General features: G+C 37.6%; 1 protein-coding gene across 2 annotated transcripts in view; it reads right to left on the bottom strand.

Moving 5' to 3' along the window:
• Positions 1-2162: 2162 nt before the first annotated feature.
• Positions 2163-23307, bottom strand: part of dhrs7b (dehydrogenase/reductase (SDR family) member 7B) — a 35643-nt gene continuing 14498 nt past the window's right edge. For both annotated transcript variants that reach the window (XM_041229706.1, XM_041229707.1), the window contains exons 4-7: positions 7627-7837; positions 4923-5015; positions 4549-4701; positions 2163-2644 (exon numbers count right to left, since the gene is read on the bottom strand). In XM_041229706.1, coding sequence (XP_041085640.1) covers positions 2439-2644; positions 4549-4701; positions 4923-5015; positions 7627-7837 — 663 coding nt within the window. In that variant the 3' untranslated portion in view covers positions 2163-2438. The remainder of the gene's footprint in view (positions 2645-4548; positions 4702-4922; positions 5016-7626; positions 7838-23307) is intronic.

Here is a 23307-nt window from a genome sequence, read left to right as displayed (position 1 = left end):
CATTAACAAGCAACCCCTGTCCTCTTTCTAAAGAATCTGACCAAATTCAATGACTAGGATTTCTGCAATTTTTTTAATGGTTTGTGCTTTGGAACCATGTTTCATCTGGACACCCACATTTTTGAATGCTGGTAATTTTACTTGGTGTACTTTCAGAATTTAGGACTTGATGCTGAGCCATTTGAACGCCTCAAACCTTTTCGCTGTATAGTGGTTGTGCCTTTATAAAATGTGTTAGTTTGAGTTTCACAGAAATACAGTCAAAGACAAAAGTATTGGCACTCAACACTTAATATAAGATAACTGAAGAACCAAATGTTAATTCAAGTGTTTAGTGAACATCCACTAGTATGACAGACCAAAATACTGGTTTCTGGTAGTTTAACAAACAATCTGTATAAACAAAAGAACTTAAGCAATTTCAAATATTTGTTCATGACAAAAGTACTGGCCCCTTTATATCAAAAGTCTAAAAATGAAATAGAACTAATTAAAAAAATATTTATTAATTGAAAACCATTACACAGTAAATAAGCTGCATTGTAAAGTCAATGGCTAGAAAAGAGGTAATTATTTCCAACATCTGCTGAAGAACATTTTGGCAACACAGTAGATGATGGTCAAGACAAAGGCGTTGGATTGTTTGTTGTAGTTTGCTACCAGTGTTTTTCTCAAAGGAAATGGCTACAGAACAGTATCAAAGAAATATAGAATATGAAATCCAAAATTGGAGCAATAATCAAGAAGTACCACAGCACAAATTCAACTGAAACGCTTTAAAGAAGTGGACGTCCAAAGAAAATGATGGGTACAGAAGGTAGGAGAACTAAAGCAACTGAGCAACTAAAATCATAAAAAAAAAAAAAAACTCAAGGACATAAAGAAAGATTTAAGAGTATCAGACATAAGTGCTTTTTGTTTTATTAAAAAGTGTCCTTAATGTGCTGCCTTGAATTGTGGTATAAGTGTAGGGTGTGACTATCTGTAGCGTAATCAGCCTTGAGCATTAAAACACTTGACTCCTTAAGGTATGTGTTGATAAAAACGGCCCATGGTGTCACATTTATAAAGAGTAATACCTCATTTTGACTATTTCTCTTTTGCTTATAAAGTATCTTCAGATTCTGTTGAATGGTAAAAATGCACTGGAAATGTCCTTTTATGTGTGTACTCGGGTGTCATGCCGGGGGGGAGCGATGCCCCCACTTCTTTTGGGCAGGGAGAGTGCCGCTTCCTTACTTCACATGTAGTACTTCACTGTTTTAAACGAAAATGTCGGAATATAGCGTGCTTGTGGTCTGGAACAACAGGTGTGAATAATGAGTAATAGAGGTGAAGGGAACCTGTATCAACACTGTGCTGAGGTGTCAGCACTTTACAATTAGTGTTTTATTATTTTTAGACCCATTTATCAAAAATCAAGTATGGGGTTTTAGGTAATAACGACCCCTCACTTCTAAATATAGCACTACACCACTGTGTGTACTTGTGTCTGAAAATGTATTCTGTCAGCAAAAGCAAAAAGAATAGAAGAAAAACACAATGCTAAACTGTGACAATTCATGACAATGGTAAGCTGTCCATCCAAACCAACTGTGATGTTTGCTTCTCCTTTAAATTCGTCATCACCTGCTTACTGCAGGCAAGATACCCTGTGCAGTGGCCTTCAAGTCATGTGGCTTGTTTTCAGTGTGTCGTGTCTCTGAACTTTGCCACACATTAAACAAAACAAAAGCATTGTTTTAAACCCCAAGGAGATTTTTTGGTCAACCATGACTTCTGCTGATTTCTACTAAAGCATGAGATTTTTGTCCGATAAATTACTGATCTCATCACGTGAACTACAAAGCAATGTTTGAGGTGCTACAAATAGACAATATGTCACATAGATCCCACCTTGGATCAAAATGAAACTGTCCACATACATGCATGACTATTAAAACGCATTAAGAAGTTTCATATTGGGACACCATAGTTGGAAGCTGTAGTTACGAAACAATGTGAATGAAAGTGCCAGTGGAATGCCATGATGGTGCAAATGGGAGCCACAACTTGCCACCTTATAACTGGTTCTGGGGTAAAACAGGCTACCCCCTAAAGGTGAATCCCTATATAATTCTGTGTATTAAGACCATTTAATTTCTTACAAAATAAACAAAAAATCAATAAATACATGTGACTTTATTCCATTAAATCAGTAGTTTTTAATTTACGAGTTGTCTAGTAGTATTTAACAGCCATGCATTATCCATGTAGTTATTTGTTTTCTTTTTCTCCACATTTGAATATTCTGAGTGCAACAATAGTCACAAATCGTAGCTTTAATTTTAGGTAAAATGATCTGGGCTTGGCTGATCCCAACAGAACATTATTCAACCATGTACATTAGAAAGTGTGTGGTGATATTATCTGCGACAGGGAGCTCATACTGTACAGGTCTAGCTGTCTTTGAGTTTCCGCTCTTTCCTGGCTCTGGAAGCCATGATGATGAAGAAGAGGCTGGGACACAGAGTCCTGAAGTAGACAGCCAGTGTGGGCAAGACTCCAGCTAGCAGGACATCTTTCTTCTTCCTGCTCATACAGTTTAGCATCACCATGGCAATGTCATGGGGATCCCTGCCTTCTGCTGTGTTCTTATCAAGAACTGGAAAAAACAAAAGTGCAGGGTCAAGTTCAACCGTGCCCACATTTTCCTTTGGGCTTATTTTAATACAGTCAAACCAGCTTAATATTGCTTCAAAAAGGACTGAGCGTGCATTGTGAAATAACCTAACAAACCACAACCAAATACACATTTAAACCAACTGATATCTCTTCTAAGTCCTCGTACTTTCCTCTAAGCATTATTTTTGTAGTAAAGCCCAGTTGTGATAGGCTCTCAAAATTACATTTCTGTTTTCAAGAATCTTTTAGATCGTTAATGGATGTGAAGAAAATTTGTAAGCAAGTTTTTTTTTCCCTCCTTTCTCAGACAGAGTAATTAGTTCAGCCTTCATGACTATGTTTTAATCTTTTAGTTTCCAGGAATTCACCTTTAATTTGCATTGGTCAAAAAAATCATGAACACAGACTCCTAATCTCTACGAGTCAAGCGGGGTTATCATGTGACCACAAGGCTGTCGAGTACAGATTATACAGAAGGTGTCAAAATACAGTAGAGTGGATGCAGGCATTCTGAAGTGATATTAAGTGGGGTTGGAAATCAATTGCATGGGTGAAAGTTTTCTGTCTGAATTCAGTCAAAATGGCTTCTCCCAGGTCCATTCCTGTGATTCATGTAGAAAAAAAAATAATAATAATAATCTGGAGAGGGGGTATATATTTTTTTATCGTGTTTTTGCATGTACTCGACTGTTGTGACCTGTTCAAATGTAAACTTGATTAAGAGACCACAGGCACCTAACCCATAGGGCACAGGGGAAACTATATTTTGCTGTTCAGGATTATGTATTTGAATATTTGTTAATTGCAAAACGTTATCGCAGTCATTATATGTAACACTATTAAAGTTAAAAAAATATTTATCCCAGAAGTAAGAAAGTCCTGACTTTCCCCTTGTGAAATAATTACAAAACAAAAGGATGCCATACAGCAGTTCCGGGTAAAAAAAAAAAAAAAAAAAAAAAAAAATTCTTGTGTGCATTTCAAGTAAAAACACTAGATATTGCATATGGTTTAATAATCTCTGCCATTGCAACTTTACATATTAGTAGAGATCACTATTTGGCAGCTAGTGTCCCATCCCAAAGTTATATATATATATATATATATATATATATATATATATATATATATATATATAAGCAAGAAATGACTTGGTTGCTGTATCAGCAGTTACATTACTGTTTTAAGTCATTTTATTATGGGCAAACTTTGCCCTCTAACTCAATGGACCATATTTGGACGCAAGCACAAAGGCAAAGACACCATTTGAAGGAATAATACCATTTTAATGGTATAAAACAATGAACAACTCTGGTCCTTCTTGCAGCTAAGTTTATACTGTTAAATCTACAATGCTGAAATAGTTGGTTTGACTGTATCTGTAGAACTACATTCAAGAGGTAGAATGACAAGTCGATTAGTTTGACTAGTTGCTACTTTGCAAAAATCATTAATAAATATTGTCTGCAACTCTATTTGGGAACAAACTAAAAATCTTAGACTAAAGAAGAATTAAAGAGGGGGGCTTGATCGTCTTTAAAATCTTAAATGGAGCTGACAAACCAGAACCAACACTAAGTGCAGCACTGAAACCAGGACCAGAGACCACAGCTGGAAATTAAGTGGAGACAGACTCAGGACTGAGGGAAGGAGACACTTCCTCATATAATGGTGAGGGTATGGAATGGGTTACATAGCCATGTTGCTGAGGCTGAAAAACTTGGATCCTCTGAGGCCCAACTTTTGAAATGTTTTGAAATTAATCACCTATTCGGAACCAGACGCACTTAAGATGGGCCGAATCATTTTCTCCTGTTTTTCTAATGAAGGATTGTCCTGGCTGTACACAAAGCAGAGTTTTATGTTATTTCACGTGAGCCTCACCATTGTAGTTGGATCCGTTTCCAGTAACTGCATTAACAGAGAGGTTGGTTCGAATGTATCCAGGGCTGAACACAGACACCTCAATCCCAAACTGTTCTACCTCAGCTCTCAGGCAGTCAAAAAAGGCCTGGGTCGCATGTTTAGATGCTGCATCTGGAGGGAGACAAGAGCAAATTGCAGAACATTCCAGAGCCAGTTAGCTCTTTGTAACCCCCCACTATGGATGAAGAGGATCTAGTGGAGGCGTACGCACCCACGTCACACTTCATACATCTGGACACGCACGTCATGATGGGTAGTAATCATGCTCATGCATTTTCCCCCTGATAAACGTGAACACCTGTTATGCCTCATATTTTGTTCACTGTACTTACACGCTGATCTGAAGGGGATGGCTATCTTCCCCTGGACACTGCTGACCACTGCAATGTGACCTGACCTCCTCTGCACCATCGATGGCAAAAGTGCTGAAACAAAAGTTTGATATTGTTCATTGCTGTGGCTTCAGAAAACTTTTTTTCCCTTTTTAAATTAATTAAAAACATTTATGTGGCATCACCCGTTGATCTTTTAAATGATTAATTTTACAAATCTTCTAACTAAAAGTCACTGTGGGGCAGATATATTGCTGATCAAGGAATCTAGTTGGTGCCACAAATCCCCATATTTTGCAACAATCACTTCAACAATTCGTTAATTACACTATTACACATTTCAAACAAAACGCTTAGAAAAAGGCTTGCGATTTCAGTTTAGAATTTTTCATTTCATATAGCTTTCGCATTTCTTTCAAAACCATTGTTCAAATTTCATTTTGCTTGAGTACTTCTCGAAAACCGATGGCAGTGATATTTCTTCATCTGTTGTAGGTTCAGCAAAACAATCAGTAACTTTACTCTCCATTCCTAGTTCACAATCCTTAGTTTTTTGCATTTTTATTTCTCAAGACACTTATGTTCTACATCTAAAACACAGTCCTTGCTACTATCTTCACTTAAACAGACACTTTTGTCTCTAAGTGGGATTTCAAACTCAGAGGAACTCATGACAACATTCCCACAATACGAGTGACAAACATTTTAAATGTCTGAACGAAGCATAACAAAAAAAGCAAAAATAAATCCAATTACCAAATTAACAATTCGACTGAATCTCATTATTTAACAAGTATCAATCTGGAAGATGTTTTAAGTGGCAAAACAACTGCAAGTGCTGAATTGGTAAGAAAATAATTCAGTTTATCGTGCCTGACGGCACTCGAAACAGTGAATTATTTTTTCCAATTCTACACTTGTTTATCCCTTACTTAATTTAGCTTACAGTAGTAATTTATTCTGTTAAAAACTGGTCGAATTTTCAAATAAATATTTGTCCCACGTTATGTTTATTACAGCAAATGCTGCAGTCCTGAACTCATCATAGCCACTGAACGCTTAGAAACAACATCATTAAATCTAAATAAAAACCAACGAAAAGCTGATATTAACGTATTTAATTTGGTTTTATTAAACCTGTTGTGTTTTAAATGTTTCAAATGCTTTGTCACTGACACTGAGTGTGAGATCTGCACTCTCAGCGGGATCTCAATTGGGATGCGACTTAAAATATCAAATACGGTAGTAAGGGCATCATATTTGGGTTACCACAACACTTGTGGCAGAGACATATACAAAATAATACATTTATTCGTTTCACTTAGTATTTGTACCACATTTGTAAAGTTAACCACTATGATTAAATGATAACCAGTAATAAAAAAAAAAAAAAAAAAAAAACAGTCTAAATGTCATACTAAACAGTGTTATTATTAAAATAAATTTTATGTCAAATATACAGTGGCTTGCGAAAGTATTGACCCCCCTTGGCATTTTTCCTATTTTGTTGCCTTACAACCTGGAATTAAAATGGACTTTTATTTGGATTTCATGTAATGGACATACACAAAATAGTCCAAATTGGTGAAGTGAAATGAAAAAAATAACTTGTTTAAAAAAATTCTAAAAAATAAATAACGGAAAAGTGGTGCGTGCATATGTATTCACCTCCTTTGCTATTAAGCCTCTAAATAAGCTCTGGTGCAACCAATTACCTTCAGAAGTCACATAATTAGTTAAATAAAGTCCACCTGTGTGCAATCTAAGTGTCACATGATCTGTCACATGAGCTCAGTATATATAGACCTGTTCTGAAAGGCCGCAGAGTCTGCAACACCACTAAGCAAGGGGCACCACCAAGCAAGCGGCACCATGAAGACCAATGAGCTCTCCAAACAGGTCAGGGACAAAGTTGTGGAGAAGTACAGATCAGGGTTGGTTTGTTATAAAAAAATATCCGAAACTTTGAACATCCCACGGAGCACCATTAAAGCCATTATTCAAAAATGGAAAGAATATGGCACCACAACAAACCTGGCAAGAGTGGGCCGCCCACCAAAACTCATGGACCAGGCAAGGAGGGCATTAATCAGAGAGGCAACAAAGAGACCAAAGATAACCCTGAAGGAGCTGCAAAACTTGCTGCACACAGATAACAGCAGCCAAAGTGAAACTAAGCTTTATCCTTGAACACATGCCAGGACAATCGGGAACGCACAACATGCAGTATAAAACGGCAGCCAGTGTTACTGTTACAAGTTACTTGAACAAAACTACTTACACTAACTCATTCCTTTGAAAATTTTAACTAGTTACAGTTACTTCTCAGGCAGGTCATGTTTCAGATATTTTTTGGGGTTTGGTTTTCTTTGAAGATCCAGCTATCAGCCCCACTTGTTCCCTCATCTGACACCCTTGTCTAGCAACATGTGAGAAGCTCGATGCGACAGGTTTCACGTTACTGATGAAGATCTTTCTGATTTCCATGCTGTGCATCAGCCGTTGTCCTTTTTTAATGCAAGGAAAAGCAACTACGTTATTATTTCACATCAAATGTAATGTGCTTCCACATTTCGTTACCTGTCGAAAAGGCAACCATTACAGTTACAAATTACTGAAAATGTAATCTGTAAGCAGAGTGCAACTATATCAACAAAAATGTGTTTTCTCATTAGCTGATCCCTCTGTCCTGTAAACCACATACCTTTTGTTAAAGCAACTGCCCCAAAGTAGTTGATGTCCATGACTTGTTTATGGACCTGGATGTCAGTCTCCAGTATGGTGCCCCTATAGCTGATTCCCGCATTGTTAATCAGGATGTCCACGTGGCCAAAGCACTGCAGGACCTCCTCAGCAGCACTGGCCATGGCCTCTGTGTCTGACAGGTCAAAGGTTACCACACTAGGAGGATAGGTCTGTAGAGGAAAGTGTACCATAGAAATTGAGCTTACATTAGAAAACCTCATTGCTTCTATAGTTTTGATTTGTTCTGCATACGAAACCAAACCACTGTAACTGAAAATCTTGGAACATTGTCAAAATAGCTAAATTAGTGATTGCCTAATTTAACTGATGACTTTAGTAGAACACACATGCAATTAATTTAAAATAGTAAGAGAAAGAGAACACACAGGCACAAATGGTAAAATGCAGGACTTTTTAGAAGTTGTTTAACATGCCTAATTACATCACAAAGTGGTCCATCACTGTCACACGAGTGCCTATTGTTTCCATAGCGCGGATTACTGACCGAAAATTAAAATTCTCACACTCAGAGGTTTTCATGCGAGTAGGTATATAAAGGATATAAATGAGAAATCTTCAGGTGTTCTAATAAATGCTGTATATGTTAAAGTAATTTCATGAATCTTACCTGTTTTGGACTTCTATTGGCTAAATAAGTCTCAAATGTGCAGTTTTGATAGCGCACGTGTAGTTTCATTCTAATGCATGGTATCTGGTAATACTGTAGGTTAAAGGGATCTCTCCTTTTCTATGCCTTATTCACAGGTAATCTGTTTGCATTAACACTTCCTGTTTAACTATTATTATACAAATTTCTCAACAAAATTATTTGACAAAAAGTACAAAACAATAATAACCAATTCATATTTTACATCTATTTTAGTTTAAGGGCTGCTAAAAGTGGACCCTTATTTTTCAAATCCAGCTCAGTCTACCTGATCCCTCTGCAACAACATTTCCAAGGGTAAAGCAAAGTCATTCTCAAAAGGCAGTAACCAGGGATTACTGTGTAATGTGTGTTGCATATTTGTGCATTATTTCTGTACAAGCCCATAAGCATGGATGAGAGTCTCGTTCTGAATCTTGCATTTCTGACATATCAGGTCCTGTCCGGAAACACTTGTACGCTTAGATCTAGTAAAATATAGATTGGTGACCTTGTATTGATTGTCGGAAGTTTTCACTCCCAGTATTTTGGGCAAATGTAACCGGGATTGTTCCCATGAAGGATAAAAAATATTCATCCCCAGGTCTTCCTGCCATGCTGTTTTGGGATTTAAATTGATTGGAATGACAAAGAATAATGTGGGGATATACAGTGGCTTGCGAAAGTATTGACCCCCCTTGGCATTTTTCCTATTTTGTTGCCTTACAACCTGGAATTAAAATTGATTTTTATTTGGATTTCATGTAATGGACATACACAAAATAGTCCAAATTGGTGAAGTGAAATGAAAAAAATTACTTGTTTAAAAAAATTCTAAAAAACAAATAATGGAAAAGTGGTGCGTGCATATGTATTCACCCCCTTTGCTATTAAGCCTCTAAATAAGATCTGGTAAAACCAATTACCTTCAGAAGTCACATAATTAGTTAAATAATAAAGTCCACCTGTGTGCAATCTAAGTGTCAAATGATCTCAGTATATATAAACCTGTTCTGAAAGGCCCCAGAGTCCGCAACACCACTAAGCAAGGGGCACCACTAAGCAAGCGGCACCATGAAGTCCAAACAGGTCAGGGACAAAGTTGTGGAGAAATACAGTATATAGTTAGGAATAGTTAGGCACGCTCAAGTTTTCTGTTTTTTTGTCTTATTTGTTGTTTGTTTCACAATAAAAAATATTTTGCATCTTCAAAGTGGTAGGCATGATGTATAATTCAAATGATACAAACCGCCAAAAAATCAATTTTAATTCCAGGTTGTAAGGCACCAAAATAGGAAAAATGCCAAGGGGGGGGTCAATACTTTCGCAAGCCACTGTAATATTGAAAAACTGGCCTTTTCTGTGGATAAAGATTATATTTTAAGTTTAACAGATGTAATTGCATGTTCAGTAAAATTAGATAGTTGTTGAGAACAATGTCATCAAGCTTCCTGAATGCATATCTTAATGTTTATCTAGTACAATGTTCAGAGAAATCACAAAGCTGTCTGTCTGTCTGTCACAGTATGTCGCCTCCTGCAGTCATGGCTTTCTTTACCCAAGTTATCATGTGTCAGTAAAGAGGTTTTTAATAGAGGTGTGGAGAGGCGAGGATGAGGCTCTTCTCTTAGTAATGATTTAACCATACAGTGGGATCTATAGCAGAAGTTTGGTAACCTTTCGCTTATCTTCCATAAGCAGAGTGGTTAGTGGACACCTGCAGGTCATAACAGATCAGTATCATCTACTGTGGAGAGAAGGTGGTCTCTTTGAACCAGCAGTAAGTATGAGTAACTCGAGCTGCTTGTGCATACAAATAGAAACCAGGCAGTCCAAGCCGCCCTTCTTTCTGCTAATATTAAAGTCTCCAGATAAAGGAATTTACTATTTTGGTGGGAATTTTCTTATAAAATAAACAAAAATGTAGGTAAGTGAAACATTTTAATCAAATGAATGTGTGCCAAGATAACAGTCTTTGTCTTTGGAAGAAAAAAACAAAAAAAAAAAAGATTTTAAACCCTAGCTTTAACTCCATTTTATTTTCAGTGTGCGGTCGTGCCTGCAAATATATATATATTTATTAATATATATATATATATATATTCAAATTACAAAATGTATGGCCAATCAGAAACTAAAGTATTGCCAATGCGCTCTAATTTTACAAGCAGCTACTTCTGGTGTGAGAGTAAGAGTTTTTAGTTTTCAATCCAGTGAAAAAATATGGTTTGTTGGCTCAATACTAATACATTACTAGCAAAGGGCGATCAAGACGTAATACCATCAGATTAAAAACGCCAAAAATGTCTTACGACTGAAGCTCTCTTAAATTTCCCTGTCATCATCAGTGATTTGTGTGGTAACAAGCAGAAATGTCCATCACACTGATATTAGGTAAGTGTTTTATTATAATTTTTTAATTTGCATCAGTACTGTACGTTTTAGTCACCAAAAATTTAAAAATGCAAATAACATGTTTATAATAAGGTCAGCTGCAGAGATGTGTAAACAGTGAACTTTTCTTTGCCTGCTTTTCTGTAATTGTATTATCAATAAAAAATACATGATTGCCATTTGCTATCAAGGAACAGTCCTGTCATTTCTGAGTGACTGAGGCTAGCACTGAGGCTTCGTTGATTTTAATTAATTAGTAATTACAATAAAATGACGTTGATGTTTCCAACAACAAGAAACCTGTTTGAGGGACTATTTTTTATCCAAAAGTAAATATATATTTTTTCCTTTCTAATACAGTAACTTTTATAATTGTATCCATCACACACCCCAAGGCTTGTGCGTTGTTGTATCATGTTATTGTACAGACCTTTTTTTCTGTTTTCATTTTATTATGACGATCTCAGATGGGGATACGCAGTGGACTACATTTTTTGGAAAGGGGTACGCAACTTAAAAAGATTGAAAACCCCTGTTCTAAAGTGTCTTGGTACAATGAATATCCTTTACTCAGTGATACGAGCATCACTGACACATTTCCCAATATTTTCCCCAAAGTGACAGTGAGTATTGTAGATACACCTTGGTTGTACCTACAGCTTTACAGTTTTATTTTTTGTCCTTCAGAAACAAATGTCAGTAAACTCTGTTGGCATATTTAAAACAAACAAAAATAAGAAATGGTGGTTGGTTCTGAATCAGACATTTGACCCCCTCACTGAAGAAGATGTCCTCCTAAAAAATTTGGGAGGGGCCACACTGACCCTTAGTCTGTAAGTCCTGGAGTAAACACTGCACATATATATATATATATATATATATATATATATATATATATATATATATATATATATATAGTAGACAACACACAAATATATTTTTTAAATATTTGTTATTTGTTTTCGTTTCCTGTTGATCGTGTTCCAGTACTGTAGTTAGGGGGTGAGTCATCATGAGTTTGATACTTGTGAACGGGGCGGCTAAGTGAGCTCTCAGTATGATTTTGTCACCATGAGCAGGAATGTGAGGGTGGCTATGCTGCTTCCTTAAGGTTTGCTGCCACTCTGGTGAAGGGCGCACCCATGAGCAGCTATAGAGGAGTTTCCATTAACCACAGTGTCACTGTGGAAACCATTCCAGGGAAGTTACCTGACTTTTTTTCCAAACAAATTAACTGGGTACATTTAGAAGCGAGTCCTATGTGAAAACCACAAATACAGTGGCTCTCAAAAGTATTCACCCCCCCTTCCTTGGAATTTTCCACATTTTATTGTGTTACAACATGGAATTAAAATGGATTTAATTAGGAGTTTTTGCCATTGATCAACACAAAAAAAGTCCATAATGTCAAAGTGAAAAATAAAATCTACAAATTGTTCTAAATTAATTACAAATACAAAACAGAAAATAATTGATTGCATAAGTATCCACCCCCTTGAGTCAATATATGGTAGAGGCACCTTTGGCAGCAATTACAGCCATGAGTCTATTTGGATAAGTCTGTACCTGCTTTGCACATCTGGACACTGCAATTTTTGCCAATTCTTCTTTGCAAAATTGCTCAAGCTCCATCAAGTTGGATGGGGACCTTTGGTGAACTGCAATTTTCAACTCTTTCCGCATATTCTCAATTGGACTGAGGTCTGGGCTTTGACTGGGCCACTCCAGGACATTGACCTTTTTGTTTTTAAGCCACTCCAGTGTGGCTTTGGCTGTATGTTTGGAGTCATTGTCTTGTTGGAAGATGAATCTTCTCCCAAGTCCCAGGTCTCTTGTAGACTTCAGCAGGTTTTCCACCAGGATTTCTCTGTACTTTGCTGCATCTATTTTGCCTTCTATCTTCATGAGCTTTCCAGGCCCTGACACAGAGAAGCATCCCCATAGCATGATGCTGCCACCACCATGCTTCACGGTAGGGATGGTGTTCTCAGGATGATGTGCGGTGTTAGGCTTGCGCCAAACATAGCGCTTAGCATTGAGGCCAAAAAGCTCTATTTTGGTCTTAACAGACCATTGAATCTTCTTCCACTTGGTCTCAAGTCCCCCACATGCCTAGCTGAGATTTGATGTTAGTTTTTTCATCAATGGCTTTCTTTTTGCCACTCTCCCATAAAGGCCAGTTTTGTGAAGCACCCGGGCTAATGTTGCCTTATGCACAGAGTCTCCCAACTCAGCCGTGGAAGACTGTAACTCTTTTAGAGTTGCCATAGGCCTCTTGGTGGCCTCCCTGACTAGTGCCCTTCTCGCCCGGATACTCAGTTTTTGAGAACGGCCTGTTCTAGACAGATTCACAGTTGTGCCATATTTTCTCTGTATCTCAATAATGGTCTTTACTGTGGTCCGGGGGATATTCAATGCCTTGGAAATGTTCTTATATCCTACTCCTGATTGGTGCTTTTGAAGAACCTTATTCTGGATTTGCTTTAAATGTTCCTTCGTCTTCATGATGTAGATTTTGTTAGGAAATGTACTAACCAATTGTGAGACCTCCCAGAGACAGGTGTATTTAACCTGAAATCACGTGAAACACCTTAATTGCACACAGGTGGACTCCATTCAACTAATTATGTGACTTCTAAAGACAACTGGTTGCACCAGAGATTATATAAGTGTGTCATAGCAAAGGATTTTTTTTTTTATTTTTCACTTTGACATTATGGACTTTTTTTGCGTTGATCAGTGGCAAAAACTCCTAATTAAATCAATTTTGCTTCCATGTTATAACACAATAAAATGTGGAAAAGTCCAAGGGGGGGTGAATACTTTTGAGAGCCACTGTAAGTGCTGCCGCCGCACTTACCATCACTAGACAAGACTGAATCCTCAATCGTAAATGTTTGCTGTAATCTAGAGACAAAGCTGTGGGTAATAAGTCATGCCTTGTCTTCACTGCACTGTGTGTCTGAATTAAATGGCAGAGGATGAGTAACCATAACAGGAGTCAAGCCGTGTCCACACTAGACACGAGCAAATAATAAAGAAGCCACTGCAGTCAAATGAGAGTATCCAGACCAGCAGCGAGCAAAGTCGCTTTGAGAGTGTCACGTAGAACCTGTTTCTATTTTTTTTCGTCGCGCGACTGGAATAAAACTGACCAATCAGAAACAAGATTAACAGCCATGGCACACATCAAACACATGCCTCAAAACAAGTTATTCATGTACAACAAAAAGTTAATTTGTGAGGTGCAGCAGTATCCATTACTATATGATTGCAAACTGATCGACTACAAAGACATCCAGAAGAAAGACAGTGTCTGGGTGGCTTGCAGGCGGTGCATTTAATTCAGCAGCACTAAGACATTTTCTTTCCGATTAAGATTTATTAATAAGCAAAAATAAACCGGATCATACATGCAGTCTATATATCCAGCATTTAAATGAAAAATGTGCACTTTTGCTGGCTTTTAAAAATGACACAAAAAGGTCCCGTACTCACACAACTTGAACATGTGACCTAATTTTAAGCTATGGGTTTGTTTGTTTTTTTGCTTTTATGATAAATAACGTTTTGTTCAGTAAATTGTTCTGTGGCACAAATACGTGACAACAAGAAGGCCTGTACATACGCATAAAGCAAAGTTTTGTGGAGATTCATCAAACAAACAAAAATATTAATCGAGGTCCTACTATTCTTGCAAAACAAAACAAGCAATACGTTTGAGAGGTACCGCTAAAATAAAATCCAGAGCAATTTTTTCTGGCTGCAGCGCAGTACCGTCGGTGAAATAACTAATCACAGCCAAGTGGTGACAGCACAGGCTTCACAAAAAAATATCATGAATGAAACTGCTGTCTACAGAGGTGTCCAGACACCCTGAAGTGTTTGATCCCTCCATTAGTTCATACAAGGACAGGCAAGTCAGTATTTTATACATCGCCCCTGATAAGCATCCTTCCTGCCTTTTTTATTACTTCTGTAGTTCACTATTTCTACTAAATAACTGCTGTAAAAGGATATGTTTTCTAACATTAGTAGTAGGCTACTTGCTGTCAGCAATGTATTCTTTGTTTCTTTGCTAAGCTGATCGCTCATTTCATACAGCTGCATACATGTGACAGAAACCAACTCTGAAAAACAAACCAGTGTAAATTATATGGGGGGACATTTCAGCTACGGCCAAAGGTTTTGCACCACGCCCTATAGAATTAATAATGTTACGCTGACATATTGAAATTACATATCGCTTTGTAGTTTTCCAAAAATTAAAACATTTTGAAATCTAACATGAAATACTGTACTACTATTGTAGTTTCTGGTAGACTTAGGTCCCGTTATGATTTATGTAGAGGAGCCTATTCTGTGTTGGTGTACGCAGCTACAAGTGTGCAATCGGCTCCCATTTTTGGCATGAAATCAAACTCCACTAACAATACATACTTTGTATATTGCAACAGGTAGCCAACATTTCTGAAGCAAATTATATTTTATGGGTGTGATTCGCCAAATATTTATGGCTTTACAGTAACCCACTGTACGTCAGCCTGAAGCAGTTGGCAGATCTCAGTAATTGTTTGTCTGTTGCTGCATACATTGTGTGTCAGACAGGCTCAGAAAAGATATGACTTCTAAATATTTGGGGATGCCCCCCTCCTCCTCAATCTCTCTGTCTGGCCACGTTGAAATCCAGTGCGCACTCCATATTTCTTTTATTTCTCTTTTCTCTGCCTGCTTCCATGGTAATATCAGCGGTAGTTTATAGTCGACCGTATAATTTGTTTGTGTGGTTTTTTTTACCCCACTGGAGGACTTGCTGTAAATTGGCTCCACACACGACCAATACCAGAGCACGTCTACATGTTAATTGTTAATCATCAGCAGAGTTGATGTAGCTATGTTTTGTTTTGTTTTGGTATGTTTGTTTTACTTTCAAAAATGACTTTTTTTAATTTTTGGAAAGCAGAACATTTAAAAAAATAAATCTAAATAAAGATCCTATGTACAAAGTTGTTGTAGTTTGCTGTTCCTGCGGGTTTGGCAGTGGATGCTCATCCAATCATCAGCAGAGTTGATTTTTGTTGCTGCTTGTTTAACCTCAAAGGGACTTTGAAACATGACTTTTTTTCTAATTGGATTGTTTCTTTAGATTTTGGAAGTCAGAACTTGTAAAATAAATAAATAAGGATCTTGTATACAAAGTTGCTGTAGTTTGTTATTCTGCGGGTTTGGCGGTGAATGTTCATCTTTGGGGAGTACACTGGTTTAAATTCTTTATAAAGCTGAAAGGAATGTATCAATATTTTCGATGTAATGAAGTTGCAATATACTTAAAAAGTGGGTTTAGTTAGGCCTGTCTGTTTTTGTTGATGGTAAAGATAACGGAATACATGACACACACACACACACCCTATAGAAAGTCTACACCCCCGTGAACTTTTTTCACATTTTGTTGTGTCAGTGCCTCAGAGTTTCATACATTTAAATGAGGAGTTTTTTTTCCCCACTTATCTACACACCATACTCCACACTGTTAAAAGGGGGAAAAAAAAATTGAGAAAAAAATAATATATTAAAAATACAAAACTGAAAGATCATAATTGGATAAATCTCCACCCCCCTGAGTTAATATAATAATAATATATATATATATATATATATATATATATATATATAATATATATATATATATATATTTATATATTAAAAACTTTCATAGTGGACCACCATCACAAAGCGCTTTACAAGATACAAGACTATTAATACTTGGTGGAAGCACCTTTGGCAGCAATTACAGCTGTGAGTCTGTTGGGATTGGTCTCTACCAACTTTGCACACCTAGATTTGGCAATATTTGACCATTCTTCTTTACAAAACTGTTCAAGCTCTGTTATTTCCTTGGGGTGTGTTGATTGACAGCAATCTTCAAGTCATGCCACCTACAGGAACTGCTGAATTTATCCTGAAATCATGTGAACCACTACAACTTACCACAGGTGGAGGCCACTTGGTGTGTGATTTTGAAGGCGATTGGTTACACCTGAGCTAATTTAGGATTGCTATTACAAGGGGGTGGACACTTTAAGCGATTTTCAACCGCTGCAATATTTTATTACATGATTTATGACATTTTAGAAGTATCGCGGTTGCTTATTTTCTGTAATACAGTAGCCAACCTGTATGTAGCAGTGTGTGTGGCTAATCTATTTTGACTACAGTACATTTATCGGTGACAGTTACCAACAGCCTATTAGATGGGAGTTGGAAGGTCAGGGGAGTACTGTACCAATGAATCAGGAGTGTGTATTGGTTGTCAAGGGCGGGACAATGCTGCTGTGGCAGTTAAATCCAAAAGTGTGACGTAGATGTTTTTCTGCACCAAAAATTACTTCAGAATATCAGTTTGATTTCTATAAAAACTACAATATATCCTAATCAGTTTTTTCTGTTTTTTTTCTCACTTTAGCTTGCTTGTTTGTAAATTTCTCTGCAAGAGAAACCGAAACTAAATCTTCTCATAGAAAGTGAGCACATTGTTTTTATTGTACGGGAATTACAACTGAACTAAAAACAAAACAACAAAACCACCTAGAACTTCAGAAGGACAGCTGTTCTGTATGTAGTTTATTTTACATTTTCTTTCAGAACTGTACTACCATAAAATAGCTTACTGTGTGTGTGTGTGTACATTAGGCTATAATTTCCATGCTAGATTGAGGCTCCCTCGGGGGCGTTACATGTACAGTTAGTGTTTATTTGGTTACTGAGTGTGTTTTTTTTAGTAGGGGGAAACACAAATATCTTAATGTTCCTTTATTGATAGCAGTGTTTATTCGAGGGCTGCCTCTATTATAAAGCTAATATATGACTGTGGTGTCAATACGAGGACGTCTAATTCGAGGGCGGCACCAAATTGAAGTAATACGGTATATACAGTACTGAGAAAAAGTCTGTGAACCCCTTAGGATTTTCACATATTTCAAACCTACAATGTTATTAGAACTTAATCTAAGTCCTAATAATAGATAAAGATAACCTGGTTAAACAAACGACACAAAAACAGGATACTTTTTCAACATTTATTCATCCACAATGATTCAACATTCAATATCCCTGTGTGAAAAAGTATGTGAACCTTTAGATTAACTGGTGGCACCCCCTTGAGCAGTAATGACTTCAACTAAATGTTTCCTGTAACTGTTGGTCACTCTCACATTGATTTTGAGGAATTTTGGCCCATTCCTTCTTATAGAACTGCTTCAACTCGGTGACATTTGAGGGCTTCCTTGCATGGACAGCTCGCTTCAGGTCCTGCATCAACATTTCGATGCGGTTTAGGTCAAGACTTTGACTAGGCCATTCTAAAACACGGAATTTCTTCTTCTGCAGCCATTCTTTTGAAGATCTGCTTATATGTTTAGGATCATTGTCTTGCTGCATGACCCACTTCTGTTCAGCTTTAGCTCACAGACTGATGGCCTGACATTCTCCTCTAGAATCTTCTGATACAATGCAGAATTCATGGTTGTGTCAATGATGGCAAGCCGTCCAGGTCCTGAGGCAGCAAAGCAGCCCCAAACCATCACAGTTGGGATGAGGTTCTTCTGTTCTAATGCAGTGTTTGGTTTTCGCCAAACATAACGTTTCTCATCGAGGCCACAAAGTACTACCTTTGACTCGTCTGTCCAGAGAACATTGTTCCAGAAGTCTTGTGGATCATCTATCTGCTCTTTGGCGAACTTCTGACGTGCAGCAATGTTCTTGTTAGAGAGCAGTGGTGTCCTCCTGGCTATCCTTCCATGAACACCATTCTTGTTTAGTCTTTTTCTGATAGTTGAGTCATGAACACTCACGTTAGCCAAGGCGAGAGCGGCCTGCAGATCCTTGGATATTGCTCTGGGATTCTTTGTGACTTCCTTGATGATTTTCCGGTTTGTTCTTGGAGAGATTTTGGTAGGACGACCGCTCCTGGTTAGAGTCACCGTGGTCTTGAACTTTCTCCATTAGTAGACTATCTGTCTGACAGTGGATTGGTGCAGACCCAGCTCCTTAGAAATGGTTTTGTAACCCTTTCTAGACTGATGAGCATCAATAACTGTTTATCTGAGGTCCTCAGAGATTTCTTTTGATCGTGGCATGACGTGTGTTTCCACACACCTGTATGGTGAAGACTAAACTCACAAAGTTTCTGATCTTTATATAGGGTGAAGCCTCCCAAACTCACCCCTGAAGATCTACTTAATTATTTAAACACCTGATTAAGGGGTCCGCTTACTTTTTCACATACCCTGAACCTTAACTACTCATTGTTTGTCTAATTCATACACCATTGTGTTTCAAAAGACAAGGAATTGGTTAATATAAACCCTATTGGATATTTAACAAGAGGCTGGTTTTGATTCAAGAAGGCTATCATGGTAAAACTATGGAATTTCCATAATTATCATTTGGGTTCACAAACTCTTAAATTTATAGATTGTGAATGTATTATTAAAGGTTAAACGGTTAACCGATATATTTGGAAGAGTTTAAACAGGTATTTTTTAAATTAGATTTACATCCCTAGTTTAGACCTGGTTTTCACAGGTCAATTGAAACCCAAAAGCTAACACTGTTGATGGTAAGCTAAATCGCCACATTTGTATGTAAATAAGGACACCTCCTTAAAGTTCAGCCCTTGCCGGTTGGGCACTAAAAAACGATTGTTAAATCACATAGGCGGGCAAATTCTGTTTGCCCACATGTGCTTGATTTTGGTGAGCCAACTGTCCGCAAAAGTGTTTTGCGATTGCCTTAGGGGTTTCCGAACTCTGCTAGATAAGACCCGTAGTGTCTAAATTGGAGAGTACATGACTCAATGACCCAAACCCTTATCTCGAGCACTGCTCTCATGCTGAGGCTGCCCTTGAAACTCTTTCAGTATAAATACATTGGGCTGTGACTTGATCCCGCATTAACAATTGAATAGATAATTGGGCTTCTTATATGGACAAAGGAAAAGCTTCTATCTGGAAGAGACTGCTAATGCCCACACAGTCTACATGACTATAGGATACATTTTTTGTGTTTTGTATTAAAGCTCACATTTGCAAAGCTAGCACTAGTTATGCAACCTTGCTGCTTCATGCTGATTTGCTACACTGTGCAGCGGCTGTGGAGAGCAATCAGGAAAGCCAGCTCGGTACAGCCACAAACTCTTCGGAGCGGTATGGACACTCGCATTGAAATACATGGGAGACACGATCGGTTGTCCTGAAATATATTTTGATTGTCTTTGATTATATGACTAATTACGGAATCTAATCTCAAAACCAGAATCTTACTAAAGATTGTATAATCTATATTAACAATGTTTATTGGATTATACCTCAAATTAACTGTAATGGGCCTGTCTAATCCTTTGGCCTGTTCGTAGGTAAATTTTGGTAATTGTAATTTACTTTGAAAATCCTGAACAGGGGCTCCTGAGTGGCGCATCCAATAAAGGTGTGCAGCACTGAGTGCAGGATGCGCCCTATAGCTTGGAGACTGCCAGTTCCAATCCAAGCTATGCCGCGGCTGACTGTGGACGGGAGTTTCCAGGGGGCAGCACACATCTGACCAAGCGCTGACCGGGCAGGGTAGAGGTTAGGTCGGCTGGGGAGTCCTTGGCTCACTGCACACCTGCAACCCCTGTGGCTGGCCAGCTTGTACTCAATTCAGAACTGCGTGGTCCTCTGATGCTGCAAGTTCTGGATATGGCTACATGGCAGGCTTGCAAAGTGAAAAAAAAAAAAAAAAGCGTATGGCTGACAGCACTCGTTTCAGAGGATGCAAATGCTTGTCTTCGTCTCTCCCAAGTTAGTTTGGGAGTTGCAGTGATGACCCAGGTTGAATAATAATGTGGCATTCCAAAAAATTGGGAGAAAATTGGAAAATGGATAAAAATTGTTCCAAAAAAAATAAAAAATCCTGAACAGAAATAAGGAGATCTGATTTACAGAAGAATAAAACTAAAAACCAAAGTTAATACATTAAGTTACCATCTGAATTTAAGATTATTTGTACATGTGTTCTGTTTCTAAAATTGAGCATTAGCAAGTGCTTTGCACATTTAATTGCAAAGAATGCATTTGTTTCTATGGTTCAAATAGAAAGTTGTTCTTTTGTTTTAATTGTAATAACTCAGGCAGATTGTCTTCTTCATAAACTATACAATTATTTATTTTTTAGTAGTACAGTGCACTCCGTTTATAAGAATCACATCCGCCCCGATGATTCTTATAAGAGATTGATTCTTAAAAGCAGACCGATATGATTACTGTGGTGAAGTGCTGAAGAATCAGTATGTTAAATTGAGAATAACAGCTTTGTTCCCTGCAGTGTAAAAGGGTGACCATTAGATGTCATGAGTTCCCGCATGTATGCACGCCTCCAGAAAATCCAATTGTTTCTTTAACGAATTAAGGATAATGGTCAATTGGTTAACTGCTTGTTAAAGTTAATGACACTTTGATAAAATGGGCATAGCCGATAGCTTTGTGATGGGGTATAGAGGAGCAAGGAAGTGGAAGTGTGCGTGCATTGAGGAAGCAGAAGTAAACGAAAGAAACCAAAACCAAAGAGCGAGTAAGAGATATGTTTGTTCCAGTTCTATACTGTGCAGATAAGTAAAGTAGTCGCAGTATATGTGTAGTTCTGGGGGGAAACGTATGAAGTGTTTTGATTTGTATTTGTTTAGTTGGGTAAATGGCTTATCCATCTGGACCTCAGACAGGGGACCCTGCAAAGTACTGTTTAGATAGTGCTCCAACTGAGAGCTGGGTTTGTTTGTTTTATTAGTGGTTGTTTTTCCACCACACTGCAAAAAAAAAATAAAACCAACACCGGTTTTAAACTGTAAATCAAGACTCCAGCCTGATCATTTACACTGCCCTCGGCCACGTCACAATTAGAAAAAGCGTCTCCACACATGTCAGCAGTTTAAATACAGTATACACATGTCAGTGGTGCTCAATCACTGGGGACAATACATCAAAACAAGTCCTTGTGGGTAAGCAACTTGTTAGTTGATCACGATTATGTTTCCTCAAGGCTACAGAATCCTATTTTACTACAGTATACTTGAGAAGAGATTGTCTCGTGAGGGTGCTTAGTTTAACTGTCATGCATTGTTACATGTAATGGCCTTTGAATTGAAATGACATTACAGTACAATATTTTACTGTCAGGACTACCACTGCATTTAAGCATCTGTGGCTTACTTATTTTCAGATGCGATGCCAATCTCAGTTTTTCACTAAGCAGAGATGCAATGCTCCACAATCCCTCCCCAGCCCCGCCATACCGAGCCACGCTGCAATCAGTGCGTCTTCAATCTATAACAAAAACACTGTCAGTGCAAAAAAAACAAGTTAGAAAAATGCAACAGACGTTTAAAGTGGTGACATCAAACACAAAAGCCCAAGTTAGGAGAAGCAATTGTGGCAACCTTGTCAAGCATCAGGCAAATAGGCACAATTAGAAAGGTGCTGGGGCCCAAGTTTCACACAATTGTTGCTTCTAACTTGTCTTCTTTTTTAGATCGCTCCACTTTACATTGAAACGCTCATTCCCTTATCATCTGGGTTGTAACCAGAGTAAAGATGCTAAGACACATGTTCCAAGGAAAGTGCTCAACACAGACTGAAGTGTTCTTGGTTATCCTTACAAGCACTACTACAGAGAGAAAGACAGACAGGGAATGGGAGAGGCATCATCACAGGCGCAGACAAGTATGCTTTGGGAAGACACACGGACAACATGCAGGTAAGGCACAGGTAGATCAGGGCACACATGGACAGACACTTAGCCCGTACATACAAGACTATGTGAAAGAGCATGAATATATATATATATATATATATATATATATATATATATATATATATATATATATATATATATATATATATCTCCATCCAACAATGCAGATGATGAACAAGACCAATAATGCTTGATATCACCACTTTAAACAGCTGTTGCGTTTCTCTAAACTTGTTTTTTCACCGAGAATGTTTTTGTTATAGATATCTCTTCTTTTTTTACTTCATCAAATAATGAATAAAGCGAGGGAAAGATATTAGAGAATGCGTATAGTAAATAGACAGACAGACAAGACATGAGAGTAATAAGTAGATAATATAAGAAATGAGAAAAGATTTGAAAGTAAAATAATGGTAGAAGGGACTTTTAGACAGTATTGAAAGTGTAAACATTGTATTGTTTTAGTTGCAAATGTACATCCTTGAGTGGTGAAAACAATGTGTCTGTTTTGGTAGGTATTGCTATATTTATATTTACGTAGGTACAAAACTACAATGTTTGAATGGTTAAAAAGGTACATATGCATGTCAGTGGTAAAGGGTACTATACTACCAAATTTTAATGTTAAAAAAAAAATTCTTCTCGTTATAGAGGTGTTATGAACTTAGGTCAATGTAAGGAATTTTTTACTTCAGTGAGTGCATCATTTGCATGCACCCATTTTCCAGTAGCACCCACAGCAAGAAGAGACACATAGTGTCCTGAAGTAAATCCCTGTCCTTGGTGTATGATAATAGAAGATAATTTGATTGGTTTCCC

The sequence above is a fragment of the Polyodon spathula genome, chromosome 26, assembly GCF_017654505.1.
Source record: "Polyodon spathula isolate WHYD16114869_AA chromosome 26, ASM1765450v1, whole genome shotgun sequence".
NCBI lineage: Eukaryota > Metazoa > Chordata > Actinopteri > Acipenseriformes > Polyodontidae > Polyodon > Polyodon spathula.
This window is presented reverse-complemented; position numbering and strand designations above follow the sequence as displayed.